Below are 18,237 nucleotides of genomic sequence, written 5' to 3'. Positions count from 1 at the left end.
ACTCATTTTAAATAGTTTTCGAACCTCAGGATGCTTTCAGCTGGCATTTTGATATATCGGTATACTGATTTGTAGAAATTTTTTTGCAAATGAAATTTTCCTTCTACAAAATTTACGCTGTTACAGGCAGTACTCGCAACATATGAATATTTGAAAGCAGATAACTTAAAGCCCGAGTGGGTGGGGCTCCCCCAGCTGTGGGTGCGATGCATCGTACGCTGACGTTTGGTGTCATATTGAGGGCACATTGAAGAGCTGCCTTGCGTTCCACTGGGACTGAACTTTTCTTTTAAAAAGCTGCCCCCAGCTGGAATAACACAAGGACAAAGGCGACTAGCATTCTTACAGCAACTTTTTCTCACTCTTTGTAGAAGTAAAAGGACTGTTTAACCGGCAAGAATGCTGTTGTACTGAATAACCATCTAGCGGTAAGAAGAAAAGGTATATATTTTCATAAAGCTTTTTACAATGTTCTGTTATATGAGGGTTGAGCGTATTGGTATTCAATTAGTTCCTTCTTGACAATCAACATGTCAAACCTGAAACACGTCTTTGGACTGTGGAAGGAAACCAGAGCACCTGGAAGAAATGAACATGAGGCGAACATGCAAACTCTGATAATGTTTTGCGATGTGACACAAGGGAACGGCTGTTAGTGTTAAGGTTGGTGATCTTGCCTTTTCTCCGTACCTTCTACGTGTTCCGATGTGGAATGGGAGATGGTTCAGGGAACCACGCATGGAGGACGTGACTGAGAACGTATCTACTCTACAAGTTCATTGTCTCCTGCAAACTGCCGCAGAAAGAAACGGCAAATATTTGCTGGGGCAAGCAGAGCCAACATCCCCAAAGACAGTGTGGGACAGGAAGGAGCACGGAGAAATGGGATTTTCTCTCTAAACACAAGAACGATGCCGTCACTCTTCCTCAAACAGGCTGCTGGCTGGACCAAGGAGAGAGAGAGAGAGCGCTTCCCATTCCGTGCTGCTCTGGACCTCGCTGGGCAGTTGACGGAAGGCATGACAAGGTGTGAAGAACATCACCTGGAAACTCAAGTTTCCCGCAAATGCAGGTCCGCTTCACCGTCCGGGTGCAGTGGTTCGAAAAGCTCGTTTTAGCAAACGGAAGAGCTTTTTGTCAGCTGGAGCACAGGCCACGAAGTCTCATGGTGGTGTGTCTGGGGTCTGGCTGGTAACACCTAGGAGATCCGTGTGGAAGGTTAATCTCTTCAAACCTGGCGCCAGGTAGCAGTTTGGGTGTTTAGTTTACTAGAGTATTGCCAGGTAGGTCCTGGACTACGGCAGGTGGGTTTCTTATCTCGCTTCCTTCACAGGATGCCTGTCGCTGCCACCGGGGCCCCTGCGACCCCTGGGCCGCGACCTGTTTGCTCTGGGGCCGAATGGGCCGGACGGGAAATTCCAGCCGAGGAGGAGACCGGAGCTCACAAACGGCGGGACAGATTGTTTGCCAAAAGCAAGTCCCGATTCGTGTCCAGGCTGCAGCAAAGCAGGCTGGAAAATAGCGGACCGTTTGCTTAATTTTTGCCTTGATCGCACAGCGTTGCGCCATTCCCGGTGCATGAGTTCCTCAACTTACGACGCGTACGACTTACAAACACCCGGATTTCCAACGGCTGTCCCATCGACCTTGTTATATTATTTTCAAGTCCCGTTTGGTCGTAACCCCTAGTGACGATGTCTCTATCTGCAGGCGGGCTCTTGCGTTCTTTAGTTTCTGCTCCGTTTTTGTGCTTTTAATCCAATGGACGGCCTTCGAGCGGCTCTTCGGCCACTTTCTGGAGCGATGTTATTTTAATTGGCAGGACATCTACCGGGGGACGGGGGTGGTGAGGTGGGCGGGTCTCAGGTTCACAGAATAGTCTCAGATTCTTTCGTGGATAGAGAGACACGTTGATCGTTTAGGATGGAAGCTGGCAGCGTCGTCTTCTCATCACCTTCATGTTCCTCTGAGGGCTTGGAATGGTTGAGCAGTGTTGCAGACAGCTTGAGCTCCGGTCCCCGAGAGGGTGGCGAAAGGTCCGTGTCACTAAGAGCACCGCGAGGTAGGCTGGCCGGAGAAGGTAAGAGTGCTGGGCGTGGTCTCCCTGCAGAGATACCCAGGTTCTTGGTGGCCACCACGCTCAGGTTCACACTGTTGGTGGTGTGGGACATCAGCCCAGCGCAATAGCAGCTGCCGCCGCTACTTGTGCCACGGCTCTTCTGCTTGAAGTCCAGATCCAGGCTACGCCTCAGCCAGGCTTTCTTCACCTCTGCCTGTACCTGCACTCACAACAGCGTAGGGCCACATTCGTTTAGACTCACGTTCTCCATTACCTCTCCATCCAAACCTCTCAACCTCAACTGAGCAACCCTGTGATCGAGCGTAAAGATCGACCACAACGATGATCGAAAGAACAGCAACATAGCGCAGGTCAAAATTCTACACACCCCTAGTGGAATTTGCTCGTATTTTAATGCGAAGGCTGAACTCCAGAGCAGTGGCGTCTGAGATGGTGTGACCAACCATACCTTGAGTTCTGCTGCAACGCCACGTTATGCTGAGCTCCGTCATAACGCAAAGTTTATCGAAGGTATAATGTCTGATGGTGGCCAGTGGACCACCCGTATACAGCAGATACAGACCCCGAGATCAACACCGAAATATATGCGGTGGACGCACCGTGTAGAGCAGGTCTACGCCTACTCACCTCTCCGTTGCAGAAACAGTAGATGAAAGCCACAAAGAATCCCTGCTTGGACAAAAAGAGCAATGAGGTCCTGTCTTTTTACTGAATGCGGACAACAAAATATGAATTTCTCTTGCCGAAACCCGAGACAGTAAAAACGTAGGAAATATTTCGCCTTGTTTACGCGGTGAATTTACCCTCCCCCATGGACCGCTGAACTGTGGAATCGAACGGATGATTCTCGAACTCGGGACCGACATCCGTTGCCGCTGTTAATTTGTGAGAGACACTGACCTGAAAGGAGTTGAAGAACATCTCATAGTGCATCTGCACCTGCCAGAGGAGGCCGGACACCTCCGTGTAGGGAAGGGCCATGAAGACCATGTAGTGCACGCCAAAGAGCGGCATCAGCACCAGCGTGGACTTCAGCAGCTTCCTGTAGAGGTTACGGTACGAGTTCCCGAAAGGTTACGTGTTGAAACGGTGACGCCTGCTCACGTCGCAAACTGCTGCAGATGACCAGCGTGGGATGGACGGCCGGCCGCTCACCTGTACTGCTGACGGGGGTCCAGCTTGCCCGTGTTGGTCTCCCATAGTTTGGAGGCCAGAACCCTTACGATGTTGAGGAACAGGACAAAGTTAACCTAGAAGAAGAGCAACGAAACTCGTTTTCCCAACATACACTTTACCTTTTGGTCCTTCAGTGTTCTTCCGGTCTACGAGGGACAGGAGGAAACCCTCAGTGTTTATTTTTGTGAAATTCAAATTGACTTCATGAGGGTTGGAAACGGAGCTCGTCCACAGGGTGGGAAGGACGCGTCGCCGTAAGAGCCAGGAGAAGAGGAGTCGTAAAGAGATCAAGCATGAGTGATGAGAAAGACGGGGAGACGGGGAGGGTTCCTCACCACTATAGCTGCCAGGATGGGAACTTGGTAGATCCATTTCAGATTTCCAGCGCTGATGTCCCAGCACCTGGAGACAGAAGCGACACCTGTGTACTCGCATCTCTTAAAGAGAATGAGCGACACTGAGGGTCTTCAACGCACAGCGAATATGCGGCATGTGGCGATGAAGGCTGAGAGGCGGCGCTGATAGTTACTCACTGAGTGTCAGCAAGGGACGCTCGAACGCTGACCCAGATGGACACAAAAACCGCGGGGACGCCTGCGGGACGGACCACGAGAGAGACGGAGCTGTGAGTCAGTGAACGAGATGCTGGTTTGGGTGACATGAGGTCAAACGGTCACCAAGAGGTGAGCCTTTCACACGCACCCCAGCCAATGATGGTCAGCGCCCACAGGTAGTTCTTGTCTGGAAGAAAAGCCATGAAAATTAGGCTGTGCAGGTAGAGCCCTTCAACCAAGATCCAGTAGTGGTTGGTGGCCAGGAAGTACAGGAAGAGGGTCACGCCCACCTTGCAGCCCACCTGCAGGAATGGGAGAGCAAACCACCGTCACCTCCTGACCCTTCGTATCAGCGGAGGGCGAAAGGGGAATTCTGCCACCGCATCAGAACCAATGAACCGGCTCAGAAGTAGAAAAACCGCTCGCGACAAAGTGGCACGTCACAGCCTGGAAGCGACATGATTGCGAAATGAAGAGAAAAAGACCCCTTTCCCACATATTTCCCACGTTTCACGTTTCTTTCCTCACGCTGTTATGTCCACAGACAGCCGTTTGTACTCAGTCTGTGCAATACTTCCTCCCTCATTACTGGATCCCTCATTATTTATTCCTTCCCTCATTATTTTTTTCACCCCTCGCCCTTTATTCCCTCCATCGTTATTTATTCCGGCCCTCATCATTTATTTCACCCCTCATCATTTATTCCCTCCCTCATCATTTATTTCACCCCTCGTTATTTATTCCCACCCTCATTATTTATTACTCGTTATTTATTCCCTCCCTTGTTTTTTCACTTCTCATCATTTATTCCCTCCCTCGTTATTTATGTCACCCCTCATTATTTATTCCCTCCCTCGCAATTTTTTTTCACCCTTCACCATTTATTCCCTCCCTCATTATTTATTCCGTCCTTCACCATTTATTTCACCCCTCATTATTTACTCCCACCCTCATTATTAATTACTCATTATTTATTCCCTCCCTTATTTTTTCACCCCTCATCATTTATTCCCTCCCTCATTATTTATTCCCCCTCTCATTATTTGTTCCCTCCCTCATTATTTATGTCACCCTTCATTATTTATCTCCCCTTCCGTTATTTATTCCATCCCCTGTTATTTTCTCAGATTCTCCGGCACTGTCAATGTATCTTTGTGCTTGTTGTATGTATGTTTATATGTGTGTATGTTTATGTTGTGGTTTTTTTGTCTGCTCTACACAATGAGCCGTTGGAAACCGAAGCCAGATTCCTTGTATGTGTGTGTGTGTGTGTGTGTGTGTGTGTGTGTGTGTGTGTGTGTGTGTGTGTGTGTGTGTGTGTGTGTGTGCGCGCGCATGCATACTTGGCCAAATAAATCGGATTCTGATATATTTTTGCTGTTGCGTAAGGAGCCCTCGGGACCTTCCTGAGACCTTGCTTCGCTAGATCTTTTGCGAAGAGGACTCACGATCCCACCAAACATCGACCGACATTTACATGATCTCTCTTCAACTGCAACGGTTAACGTGCTATCGCAACATTCCGAGTGACATCGGGGTGGGTAACAAAAAGCAGGCCTGCGCTCAGAGGCTGCGGAGGCCTGTCTTGATAGTAAGTTTAACGAGGTGCAGGAGTCGGAGTCCATGAGCCGGTCGTACCATGTGGGGCCCGCGTCCCACGCCGTCGTCCTCGGGTTTGCCGTCGCCGGACGCCGCGTACAGCACGGCGTCCTTCGCGAAGATGCTAACGGCCCGGCAAACGAAGGAGGCGAAGAGGTGGACGTGGATGTAATTGCGGGTGCAGTGGAGTCGTCTGCGGAAGACAGAGGGAGAAGGCGAGTGCCGCAGTTTCCCTTTGGGGGCCGCGACCCTTTCGAGTTACGAGCGCCGGAGGGAATGAATCGCTCCGGGTTACGGACGTACGAATGCGGAAGCGCTTGCGCTATTTATGCCACCTTGCGCGTGGGATGTGTCACCGGTCGTCGGAGGCCCGGGTCCTGCAGCCACATCATCCGATAACGCTGCTCAACAAAATTTTAACTGTTTTTCGGTCCCACGAGCTAAAACAGGTGTACTTTATAGTATATTTTACACTGAATTCAGAGTTGTTTTCAGAATGTTTCTATCAGGCAGGGTTTAAAAGCAACAAAACAATTAATTTGTGAAAAAATGCATATTACTTATTGATTAACAAGGCTGTTTTTGCACCTAAAATATGTACAAAGTCGCTTGTAAAACGTATGATAATAGTAATAAACGTATGAAAATAATATAAAAATAGCAGCATTTTCAGCCTGTATTTGGCCTCAGGAACGTCTCTCTTCGGTGTCCAGCAAAAGTCTGCCGGCACATTGGGACTCGATTTGCCTCCGTACCGTTTTTCCACATCCGAAATGTCTCGGTGAAATCGTTCCTCCGGCGACTCACCCGTCTAGACTCGTACTTTCAGAAATAAGCTACTGTACTTCACAAACAATGAGAATCGCTGTTTCGCGAACTTCTCGTTTCAAATGCCCCATACGGTACCGGTACCAATATACTACACGGTGTGATGCGTAAATATACTGGCACAGAAAAACTATGGGTGATAGAGAAATTCTGAAGATGTATTTGAATTCGGCGTGCAAAAATACATAGAAAACAGGCATTTTTTTTCATGGGACAAAAAAGCCGCTCACCAGTGTAATCTGTTAAAATTTATGAGCCAAGCAAAGATGGAAGAGCACAGACTATTTTACTGGAGTAATAATATTTACCGTAACGGGGTGGATGTGTTTCGGCTGCATGCCTTCATCAGCGTCTTTGCCGAAAATATTAGCGTTTCAGTAAAATTGTGTGTGTTCTCACATCGTTGCTTCGGTTTCACCCCAGTGCAGCAGGGGTTCTGAGCATTACACTTAAATACATTTATTTATCATATGCTTTTGTCCAAAGGGACTTCCAATGAACTCTGTGTAGTGTTATCAGCCCACACACCTTATTCACTGCAGTGACTTGCTGGATACACTATTTACACTGGGTCACTCATCCATACATCAGTGGAACACACACACACACACAATGGATGGACCTGAAAAGCATATCTTTTGGAGTGTGAGAGGAAACCAGAGCACCCCCACACAGACACAGGAAGAACATGCAAACTCCACACAGGATGAGCAGGGATTGAACCCACATCCTCTTGCACCGCCCAAGTGCTGTGAGACAGCAGCGCTACTCGCTGTGCCACTGACCCCAAAGCCCTTTACTCAATTATCACACTACGCCAAATGTGCCTTCTGTTTCTTCATCCTTATGACCCCCCCCTCCCCAACCGCTCAAGCGTCTTACTTGAAGTAGCAGAGAACGGCGATGGCCACGAGCAGGGAAACCAGCGAAACGGAGTAGCCAATGGTGTAGATCAGATGCAGGCGCTGAAACACCTCCTGAGGACGGACGAGTCGCCGGAAGTCAGTCACGTGTAACAGTGCCTGCTGAAGCCCACAGCCGGACTAGAGCCACGTTCTTTGCGAAGCTACACCGCGAATCCATATGTGTGAGCGCCGAGGGGGGATGCAGCGTCACCTCCTTCTGGTTCCTGCGGCTGGACAGCAGGTACGTGGTGCATTCCGTGTAGTTGGCCCAGGTCCTGTTGATGCTCGGCACCTGCTCCCAGTTCCCGCTGGGGTCGCACTGGCGGTAGGCCTGACCTAGGGCAGGGCGGCAGGGTTCGAGCGTCACAACCGCAACTAATGACGGCATTGATGGTTCCTACCGGGCTTATTAGAGAAAACACCGGAGGTGCACTGTATGGTGGACGATATTCCGTTTTAATCAAGATGAAAAAGGACTTCAAATTACGTCACAGTTACCTCTGTGGTTGAAGTCATAGACGTAGTCTGGGCAGAGCGCTGACACCAGCTGGCTGGGCTTCCCTTTCGGCCAGCAGATGATGCCGTCCCACTCTGGCGCGCAGTCGTCGTCTGCAAGCAGCAAACGGTCATCGTTCCAAAGCGCTTTTGGAGGATCGAGCCCTCGGCTCAGAAGCCGCAGCTCGGACTCCCAGACGCGGAGTTCAGACCCTCCTTCGGCCTGCATCAGCACGTCAATAATTTTTCACGGGATATAAAGTTGCTTTTGTCTGAGACTTTAAACCTGGATTGTAGAGTTCAGTTACAGCGTGAAGCCTCCACCAGAGCTGAGCTACTTGGATTCCGGAGTATAATATGCCGTGGCTTAAAGCAATATTTACATAATATTTGCAGTGTGATTTTGACAATGTTATTACTGTTATTAAATTTAATTACCATTTAATTAAATGCTTGATAATAATATTTATAATATTATATAAAGAAAATAACATTGAATAATTAATATTCTATTTCTGTCACGCCCCCGGGAACGAGCCAAGCAGCCGCACCTGCGTCCGCTCAAGAAGACCGGGCATAAAAGGGCTCCGCGTCCACACTCGGGCGCGGATTCTTGCCATCGCCCCGTGCTTTGCGCTCTCAGCGCTCTTGCCATTAGTGCCTTGCCTGTTTCCTGTTCCTGACCTTTTGCCTGGTCTCCTCGACCACGACTTGGATTCCCCCGTTTATGACGTTCGCGCCTCTCAGACCTTCGCCTGTCCCCGACCTTGATTTCGCCTTGTCCCTGGAACCTGGTTGCTTGAATAAAAACTCACCCGCACCTGGGTCCTCCACCTACCTGTCTCCAGTGTTCGCCCCTGACAATTACATATTTATTACTATTATTCAAATCAAAACATTAATTTTCATAGCTAAAATTGTATTTTTCTGTTATATTGGACTCATTTGGTAACTGGATGCTAACAATTTGAAATAAGCTGCTTGTTCGATGCTCTGTATTGAAATATAGGATGTATTGCACAAATTTCATTTTGGGCCTTTTGTTGTTCCGAATGTTTTAGATAAAAATGTCTGTTATTGGCCATGCTTAATATATCATGCATTGAGTAGCACTGATTGATGCTCTTCTCGGTTTTCACTGAAAAAAAGGATTGAGCTTAAATATAAATGTTTCATGTCTCTATCCATGAGTTATCATGCAGCTCATCCAGGCTTGTCAGCGCACGTAAATGAGACATGGCAAAGTAATTGAACCGGTGCTGTTACTGTTTCCCCAGCATCCATCTTGAATCTTGACAGTTGCCATGGCGACTTGGTCTCCAGGAAATTGGACCGCTGCTGCTTTTGTCACTTGAGCTATTGAAACTCGGAACAAAGATGGAGCCGAATTAAAGCAATAACAAAGTCCTGTCGAGGGCTACACCCTCTGTGCCAAATGTCCCGACTTTTCCCTTATTGGGTCTTTTAGTGCTTCCCCACGTGTCGCTGTTACATGGTGACCGAAGCATCCTTTAACAGAGACTGTAAGAGATGGGAGGGTTTTCACTGCAATTAAACCGTGCTTCCTTCACCTCCACTGCTGCCCATTTTTTTGTACTAATAAAATGTTAAAAGCTCAAAAGCTCCCATTCATTCTTCACTGCGGGAAATCTGACGAGTCAGCGAATAAAATCTCGGAAGGCTTCGGGATTCGAGGTTTGATCCCCCACCTCTCACGGTGCCCATCTGGGATCGGATGCTTCTCTCGCACTTGGCCCTGGCTCCAATCAGCAGGTAGATCTGCTCATCCCTTGTGATGACATCATCTGAATCCACCTGGCAGGGAACGGAATGTCTGTTTAGTCCAATGGCAGTAAAGCTCCTCTTTTCCCAACCAAAAAATGACTCTTGCAAAGTGCCACTTATGAGAAAGTATATTGTTGTATAGCTGTTGACCTCAGAATGAGAGCTGAGATCAGAGTGGTGAGCCACAGGCTAAGGGTTTTGGTAACGGCTCTGAGTAGAGTACATCAACTGTTACATTCCTAAGTGGGGCAGCAGGTGGCGCAGTAGTTGGAGCCTTTGCCTTGCACCTGCAGAACATATGTTTGAATCCCACTTTTGCTGCAGTACCCATGAGTAGTGTACTTATCCTGAATCGCAGTAAGTAAATAAAATTACCTAGCTATATATAGACGGTCCCTAAATTACGATGGTCCGACTTACGATTTCTCGACTTCACGATGGTGCGATAGCGATACGCATTCAGTAGAAACTGTACTTCCAATTTTGATTTTTCCCCCGGCAACCGATATGTGGTACGATACTCTCTTGTGAAGCTGGGCAGCAGCAGCGATCCGCATCTCCCAGTCTGCCATGCGGTTGTGTTTAGCACGTCCACCATGTCACCGAAACGCCCATCTGTGTCTCCTGCTACTGGTGGGAAGAAGAAGAGGAGGACAGTTACTCTTGAGGAGGAACTCAAGATAATTGCCCAGCATGAAGGCGGCAAACCCATAATGGCCATCGCACGTATGCTGGGCTGTGATGTTCGGTAGGTTAGGTGTATTAAATGCATTTTCCACTTATGATATTTTCGACTTATGACGGGTTTATCGGAACGCAATCGCATCGTAAGTTGGGGACCACCTGTAAATAGATAATTGCAAGTACCTTTGTCTACAATAAATGTAACGTTCTTGGTCATTTTGGAGGAAGGAATCAACTAATTTAAGAAACAATAATCAGGAATAAAGTTAGTTTCAGATACAGCGAGACGTGAAATGACAAACTCATTTTACAAAACAGGTTTTATAAGAGTTGCAAAAAACTTTTCTTTTTTCTGAATGAGAAGAAACATCAAATAAGTTGAATGTTGAGGGTTTAGAAGTAGCTAACAGTGAAGTTAAATGTGACATACAGCTGTGGCAATGTGGTGTAGAAGATATTTTTAATTAAGGTAAATGTGGAGGTTACAGAAGTGGAAGTTTCTGCCATTAAGGTGCAGACATGGAAGGAGTCAACCAGAAGGAAGAATGGAGATGGAAGCCAGAACACAGAATAGAGATGGAAATAAGCAATGTGACATTGGAAGATGTAAACATCATAAGTGCTGATATTCAGTTTAAGACTGGGTATGCTGGCTGGTGAAGGACTGGGGACACCTGGTAAGGAAAATGTTGAGGTTGCAAGTACGCAAAGATGTGGGCGATGTGAGATGGTGATTCCAGAAGAACTGGTGATGGAATCTGAGAAAGAAGAATAATAGAGGTAGAATGAGGGAAGTTGAAGGTGGTTGCAGAATCAGGATGAGTTGGGATGAGGTAGAAAGGAGATGTTATATGTAACTGCATCTTGTAGAAGGAGCTGTAAACAGTGCTAAGGCTAAAGCAGAAGCTGAAGAAGCAAGAGTTTCAAGTCTAAAGTTTCAGAGAAGACAAAATGGAAAGAATAAAGCAAAGGTGGATGAAGTAGAGGTATGAACAGAAGAGGAATGAGGTGAGGTACCGATGGAAGAAGGAGAGGCAGTGAGAGGTGCATCATTGATCAAGGTCTAGGATATCAACAGATGTGATGTGGGGCTTGTACAGTTTAATGGAGATAAGTTGCAGGCGAAAGAAATGTGTGGCTACAAGGTAGTGGTGGATGGATCTGATAATGCTGAGGGGGTAAAAGGTACAAACACTAAGCCGAAAGACAAAGAAACCTGAAGTGGAAGTGTGGTGAATTTGTGACTCATGACAAAGTCAATTTACGATGGATTCATCGTAAGTAAACCCTGTACTGTATACTGTCTACTGTACATAAGTCTTAATTAGAAGTAGGAGTCTAAGGGGTGCCAGATTGATTGCCTAGGGGCACCAAAAATCATAGCATTAGTCATGTTTATTGAGGCAATCAGAAGGCAAGAAAACCTCACAGTCCTGCTCCTCAGTCCTCAGACTAGCTGCTTTTATACCCTTTGAAATGGAGCCTTAAGTGTCTCCAGCTGGATGTCATTGCTTATTAAGGACAGGCATGGGCCCTTGCAAGCTCTCCATCGTGCAGTGCCCACCTCCTGCCCAGAGTTGCACTGTCTCCCAGCTCATAATATTTTTTCCACCAAACTTCTTATCACCCTGTTATTTGAGGATTTACCATGACATTTCTTATTATATGGATATACGCTAACACTGGCATCAGCAGCAACCATGATTTTTAACCTCTGACCTGCATATATGCAGCATCCAACACATTCCCAGGAGGCCATATGAACAAGCCCCCCTCCCCCCAGAGGTGAACTGTATGGAGAGGAGATCTTCGGTGAAGTGGAGTGACTTTCAATGACTGCTCACAGACTGCTCTCCCCTCCTAACTTTTCTAGAGCATCAGGAAGGCTTTGGGAACACCTGAGCCACCTGAGTAGCTGGCTCTCTAACGAGCACATCATTGTCCACTGGTGAATAAGCCACCATTAGAAGCTGGGAAGGGACAACTGTTCACCAGATCAGCCACCTGGGACTGGATCATGACTTCCTTCTCTGTAGACTCTAGATCTGCGTTGGCCGTTGTACTGGTTTTTAGTTATGGACGCATCTACACAGGTCCACTGTAATCACAGCACAAGGTCTAGGAGGGGTGGGCAGCCACCGGCACTTGGACGTCCAGAGGTTTATCTTGCTCCCCCATCAATCTTGATGGGAATTTTTTGTTTTCCTCTCCTCAACCGTCAACCTAGTTTACCTGGAAAACAACCATACTGAAAAGCTCAATAACACACTGCACTGATCCACCTCTTTCGGTAAGGGAGCCAAAAGGGGGGTAATTTCGCTCTTTCCGCTCCATCTCGCTGACATTTTTTAAGAGGTTGTTGTCGAAGCTACATTTGCAAACACGTGAGGGCTTAATCCGCCGCCATCATATGTCGCGAAATAGTTGCGCAAGAGTGCAGTATGTGTCACACCACCATGATCTCCTCACCACACAGCTTACCGCTGGGGGGCCTTGCTCTCACAGATACTTTCCTTTACCCTGGTTGAGAAGCGTGGAACACAGGCTTCTTTGTGGCCCAAAACATTTGGCGGCTGTTCCTCAAAACTAGCAGTTGCCGCTTCCACACACAGATGGAGAGATATGGATCAGTTACACCCCCAGTGAGGTTAAGTGTGTGTGTGTGTGTGTGTGTGTGTGTGTGTGTGTCCGTGCACCCAGAGGTGTCAGATAGTAGACACACATTCCACTCCTTGTGGAACCTCCAAGCTCCAAGTCAAGGCTATAATTCACAAGGCACAAAACACTTATATCACCCAAATGTCCCTTAACAGCATATTTCTGCACGTACAGTATGTGCACAATATTGTTATAATTGTGATATTTAAACTTTCACAGAGCACATAAAATGATACAGCTTCTCCAGACACTACATAGCTATTTGTTCATGTGCCTCCATCACTGTTAGTGAGGTTTACTCCCTCAGGCTGTAACATACCATAGTAAAAATCACAGGTTAGGGGTAGAAGAAGGAATGAATATACTGTACAGGAGCACGTAATAGACTGTAAATTGCACTGGCATGCATGAAACCACGTCACGGTTGACTTTTATATGTTTCGTGACAATTATTTTAATTGTCTCTCTCTTCCTTTTCCGTCGTGGCCGTCTCGTACACAAAGGGGATTTGTAACTGACAGATTTATTCCAGAATTCTCCAGTCTGCTCAGAAGCATTAAGCAATCATGTTTTTTAAATTTTTTTTTAAACGCTTAGCCCCGGCCCTTGGGTGAATCTGGGAATGCTTGTCTTGGCCATCAAATCTCTCATTGGGCACTATCCCTTTGTCAACAGCCAGCATTTGATCCCTTGACTCCACGACTGTCCAGTTTGATGTCCACTTGCAGATGTGGAATTCTCCAGTATTGACTGAGCCTCAGAATTATTTCAAGTCAATAGGGGAGGGATGGGGGGGGGCGTGGTGGCGTAGTGACGCGGTGGGTTCAGCTGGTGCCCGCTGTGTGGCAGGTCTGGGGTTTGAGCCCTGCTTAGGGTGCCTTGTGATGGAGTGGCGTCCTGTCCTGAGTGTGTCCTCTCCCCCTTCAGCCTTGTGCCCTGCGTTGCCGGGTTAGGCTCTGGCTCGCCGCGACCCCACTCGAGACAAGCGGGTGTTGACGATGGAGTGGGAAGAATAATGCCATGAGAAATTTCACTTCTTCAGCGCTCTACTTTACACTTACGCTGTATGCATCCTACGTTCAAAATAGAGGAGGGGTTACGTAACCGAAGGACATGCTGTTCCTTGATTATTGTATCAGTTTATTTTCCGATCAAAGACATTATGGCTTTGCAGCCCTCTAAGTGAAAAATGGGTCATTATTACAGCTGAACTGCACTTGTTGACTGGAAAGCAGAGCGATTTTATTACTCTTAGATCATGGAGAATTAGTTTAATGGAGTTTTATCTGGACTGACTGCTTTGCTATTGATTTTGTAATATTGTAAGCTTGTGGGACGGTGACAGTAAAAGCTCCTCTCAATGGCAGTCAGTAAACAAAACAGTTTCATTGCTGGAAGTTACTCTGCACTGGCACTGATTGCTCTGCAGGTACGTCTGGACGGGGAAGCATTCGCTGTAAGACAAAATGCTATGAGATCAGCTGAGAAGTCGGTTTTAAACTTAAACCGAGCTAATGGAACAGGAGGGAATATTTTGTTATTTAATTTCTTTTGTATATATGCTGTTGCAGGTCTTTCAGCCTTCAGTCATGTATCGCTGTACGAAACCGTGCTGAGGGCCTGCTGCGGAGAAATCATGGTATTGCTCTACGGAAAGTCCAAAAATGAGCACGTTATTCGTAAGAGAAAGATGTTCTGCTACTGCACTTTCATTTCCGAGATATGTTGCAGTTGCACAGCTGCTGGGGGCCTCGCTCAGTCTGTGTGATCAAGAAAACAGCTCATCACCCTGTATTATTCTATGATTTACCCTTACATTTTCTATTATAATATTATATTAGGGGGTGCGGTGGCGCAGTGGGTTGGACTGCAGTCCTGCTCTCCAGTGGGTCTGGGGTTCGAGTCCTGCTTGGGGTGCCTTGCGACGGACTGGCGTCCCGTCCTGGGTGTGTCCCCTCCCCCTCCAGTCTTGCGCCCTGTGTTGCTGGGTTAGGCTCCGGTTCCCCGTGACCCTGTATGGGACAAGCGGTTCTGAAAGTGTGTGTGTGTATTATATTATGACAAGAAAGCAGCTCATTGTCCTCGTAACATGTTTTAAATATTCCTGCAGACATTTCCGAACAAGCGTCCTGAACATTCAGCGTGAAGGCTCATTTCTTTTGTGCGTTTGGGTTAAAGGGAAGAGCTGGTCATGGATGACACACGCTGCTTGCTACCTATTTCCAGGAATTCTCCTCTGAGTTCGAAAAAGACTAAGTGCGTTCAGATCGTCTACGGATTGACGAAGAATAGCCCGACCCACAGGTTTAGGGGAGGGCATTATTTAAGTCCTGATCACGCATCCCAGATACGGTATGTGAGGTTGGAAGCGTGACCCCCTGCAGTTGCTGTGCACCTGGGTTATCAGAAAACCTTCTGGACAGAAACTTCATGACCTTTCAAATGCTCTGAGGCCAGAGGAGGGTAGGCCACCCCCTTGGAGAATTCCTGACAAAATCCATCCTGTGCAAATGTGAAAGCTCTAAACGGAGGCAAAACAAACGCCTCGCCGCACAAATCTCAACTAAATCGGCGTGGAAACGGTGTGGAGAGCTGTTCTCCTGTTCTTCCTCATCCTTCGCTGCTTACACGACACCTACGGCAAATCAGTATAGCACACACACCCTGTCTTTTCCCGTCGTTTCCCCATCTATCGCACCGCTTTTCACTCCCAAATGTTAAAGCCACAGTTTTCCCTAAAAAGCTCACTACAAAAGCTTAATCCTGCAAATGGATTCAAACTTCACAAGGGAGATTAAATGACAGTGTGCATACAAAATACATAATAATTAATAATACATTGTTCATAAATTGTACATACTTATATTTTTATCTTGTATTTTTAACTTGTATTTTTCCACTTGTTTTATATGTTTTTTTTTTTTAAATGTATATTGCAAGTATTTATCTGACATGTTCTGCTGCTATAACATAATAATTTCCCTTGTGGGATCAATAAAGTATATCTATCTATCTATCTATCTATCTATAACAATAATTTACAGTTTTTGTCATTATGTAAGTAAAATTAAGTTCAAATTCTGCAGCTACTAGAGTGTGATGCAACCTGCAAATGCAGAATACATTGTACTATACTAGAAATACAGAATAAAGAGTATTGCACATATGTAAACAGCAGCAAACGTGGAAATTAACAGCAGTGGTTTTACTGAGCAACTCCTGAGTAAAGCAAAGGGTTCGAATTAAACAGAAAACAACGGAATGCAACACAGTGAAATAAAACCAAAAGAGGAGTAAAGCAATTTCTAGAAAAAAACAGTAGAAATATAGTAAGCAGTGACTGGAAATATTGTACATCTGGAACATCACGCTGGACTGAAGTTCTGCAGCAACTGTTGAGTATTAATTTAGAGTAAACAATCACTTAATTTTATTAACTATTAATTTTGAACAAACGAGTGCACTCCTCACTTTTTCATGCACTGCTTTGTTAACTGGTTGGCACTCTGGTGTTAAGCGCTCACCAAACCGGTAGATGAAGTATTTAGCAGTGCTCAGAACTTGTGCTGTTATACAGATGTTGTGTCCAAGTCACACCCAGATGAGACGTGGACAAAAAAGTCAAAGCAGAAGACTCACCAATGCATTCACTACCACAAGGACACAAAGCAGGACAAAAGCATCAACTTTTCTCCAAGACGTCATGGTATCCTTCTGCCAGAACACCCCGAGAGGACCTTCCTTCGCAGTCCTGGGGACGAGACCTCAGGTGTCCTTAGGGTGCTCTCTGAGTGATGGACTTCCAGAAGCTGCTCCTGTTGTGACTTGCAAGTCCACGAACCATCGCTCAAACAGAACCGTACCCTCCACGTCAACCCCGTAACGTAGTGTAAACTAGGAAAAGCCCTGAGTAGAAAGTGGTCCACGTTGGAAATGTGCCGTCTTTCTTTCTAAACGCTCCATGAGGGACACACTCTCTGGGAAGCGCAGACTCTCTGGGCAGAGTGGTGTCCGAACCGCCGGTCTCAGTGCGGTGAGCGTGCGAGCTGGTGCTCCTCTCCGTCCTCCGCTGCACCGTTCAGTGTGTGGAGGATCAGCAGGGTTCCCTGGTTCACACTGGGATCTCATTGTTTGCGCAGGAGAACCGTGGCCCCCGGGGAAGCTCCTCTCTCTCGCTCTCTCTCTCCCTCCCGCCCCATCGAAGGCCATTTTTTCTCTTAAGTAGGAACCACCACTGCTGAGCAGTAGGAAAGGCTGACTTTCAAGTGCTGTTAAATGTTCCAGGTCTGGCAGGAATATGGGAATATTGTCACTTTGTGCACTGCTTCATCACTCTGCACTTCATTACAGTTACCCAGAATGCCTTGTTCATTTTGAACCTGTCAAACTGAATTGAATTGAGCTGAACTGTACCCTGCGATGGACTGACCTCCCGTCCAGGGCATACCTCCCTCAGCCTTGTGCCCGATGCTTCCCGGATAGGCTCCAGTTCACCGCAGCCCTGCTCAGGATAAGCGGTAACTGAAATTGGATGGATGAACGAGCTGAACTGACTTGAAGTGACAATACCCAAGGGTACATTAAACAGGGTTACAGCACTATACACACAGTATAACACAATAGTGACACAAGACACGAGCACTGAAGGGTGCTGGCAGGTTCACCCAACACGGTCCGGTCTAACCCCGACACAGGTCCATTCGGATTACGAGGATTCAGACTTGTGAAAAGTTTCCATCAATATGCCCAACTTCATGTTGTATTTCTTCATATTTATGACTGAATTTGGGTTCCACACACCTCCAGACACCTGAGTGGTGCAAGACCAGTTTTGACTGTCCACATGATAACAATTATTATTACCTTTCAACTAACTGTATCCATTTTCATGGTATTTGCCAATATTTTAGCATAAAATGGGTGTTAATTTTAGGGCTCAGGAAAGCATATAACTACACCTTTGAGGTATTAGAGCTCATATTACAAAGGGGTTTTTCAAGAACAAATTACTGTTCATAACATCCAAAACAGGTTCAAAGTAATGTCATAAGGCAGTGAAAGACTGTACTTGTATTCCAGATAGTGCACATGTATCAGTTGTTAGGAATTAAAATATACCTCTGCTGTAATTTGGTCAGGGGGTGCGGTGGCACAGTGGGTTGGACCAGGTCCTGCTCTCCTGGGGTTTGGGTCCCGCTTGGGGTGCCTTGCGACAGACTGGCGTCCCATCCTGGGTGTGTCCCCTCCCCCCCGGCTTTACGCCCTGCGTTGCCGGGTAGGCTCCGTGACCCTGCATGGGACAAGCAGTTCAGAAAATGTGTGTGTGTAATTTGATCTTGATTTTTTTTTCCTCCAAATGATATGAAAATAGTGGTAATTTAACAATATTTTGCCTGTTATGCCTTTATTTTTTATAAACTAAGTGTACTTTCAGGGCTGCTGTGACCCTGCGAAACACAGGCAACGAGGACAG

At 46.8% G+C, this 18,237-nt stretch overlaps 1 protein-coding gene across 1 annotated transcript; it reads right to left on the bottom strand.

Moving 5' to 3' along the window:
• Nucleotides 1-1,868: 1,868 nt before the first annotated feature.
• pth3r (parathyroid hormone 3 receptor) lies at nt 1,869-17,209 on the bottom strand. Its single transcript, XM_029246936.1, has 14 exons — nt 17,178-17,209; nt 16,404-16,515; nt 9,347-9,452; nt 7,641-7,751; nt 7,354-7,478; nt 7,120-7,214; nt 5,449-5,602; nt 3,959-4,112; nt 3,790-3,850; nt 3,592-3,658; nt 3,236-3,330; nt 2,981-3,122; nt 2,708-2,749; nt 1,869-2,279 (listed from the first exon to the last, which is right to left on the bottom strand). The coding sequence occupies exons 1-14, from the start codon at nt 17,207-17,209 to the stop codon at nt 1,869-1,871; spliced, it is 1,707 nt and encodes a 568-aa protein (XP_029102769.1).
• Nucleotides 17,210-18,237: the final 1,028 nt, after the last annotated feature.

The sequence above is a fragment of the Scleropages formosus genome, chromosome 20 (genome assembly GCF_900964775.1).
Source record: "Scleropages formosus chromosome 20, fSclFor1.1, whole genome shotgun sequence".
In the NCBI taxonomy this organism is placed as follows: domain Eukaryota; kingdom Metazoa; phylum Chordata; class Actinopteri; order Osteoglossiformes; family Osteoglossidae; genus Scleropages; species Scleropages formosus.
This window is presented reverse-complemented; position numbering and strand designations above follow the sequence as displayed.

Coding starts and splice junctions, on each gene's coding strand:
- pth3r (XM_029246936.1), bottom strand. CDS start 17,209: ATGCCCTGGACGGGAGGTCAGTCCATCGCAGG. Junction 7,752..9,346: donor CCAGATGGGCACCGTGAGAG/GTGGGGGATCAA, acceptor TGCTGCTTGCAG/ACGACGACTGCGCGCCAGAG. Junction 2,280..2,707: donor ACTGTTTCTGCAACGGAGAG/GTGAGTAGGCGT, acceptor TTGTGAGTGCAG/GTACAGGCAGAGGTGAAGAA.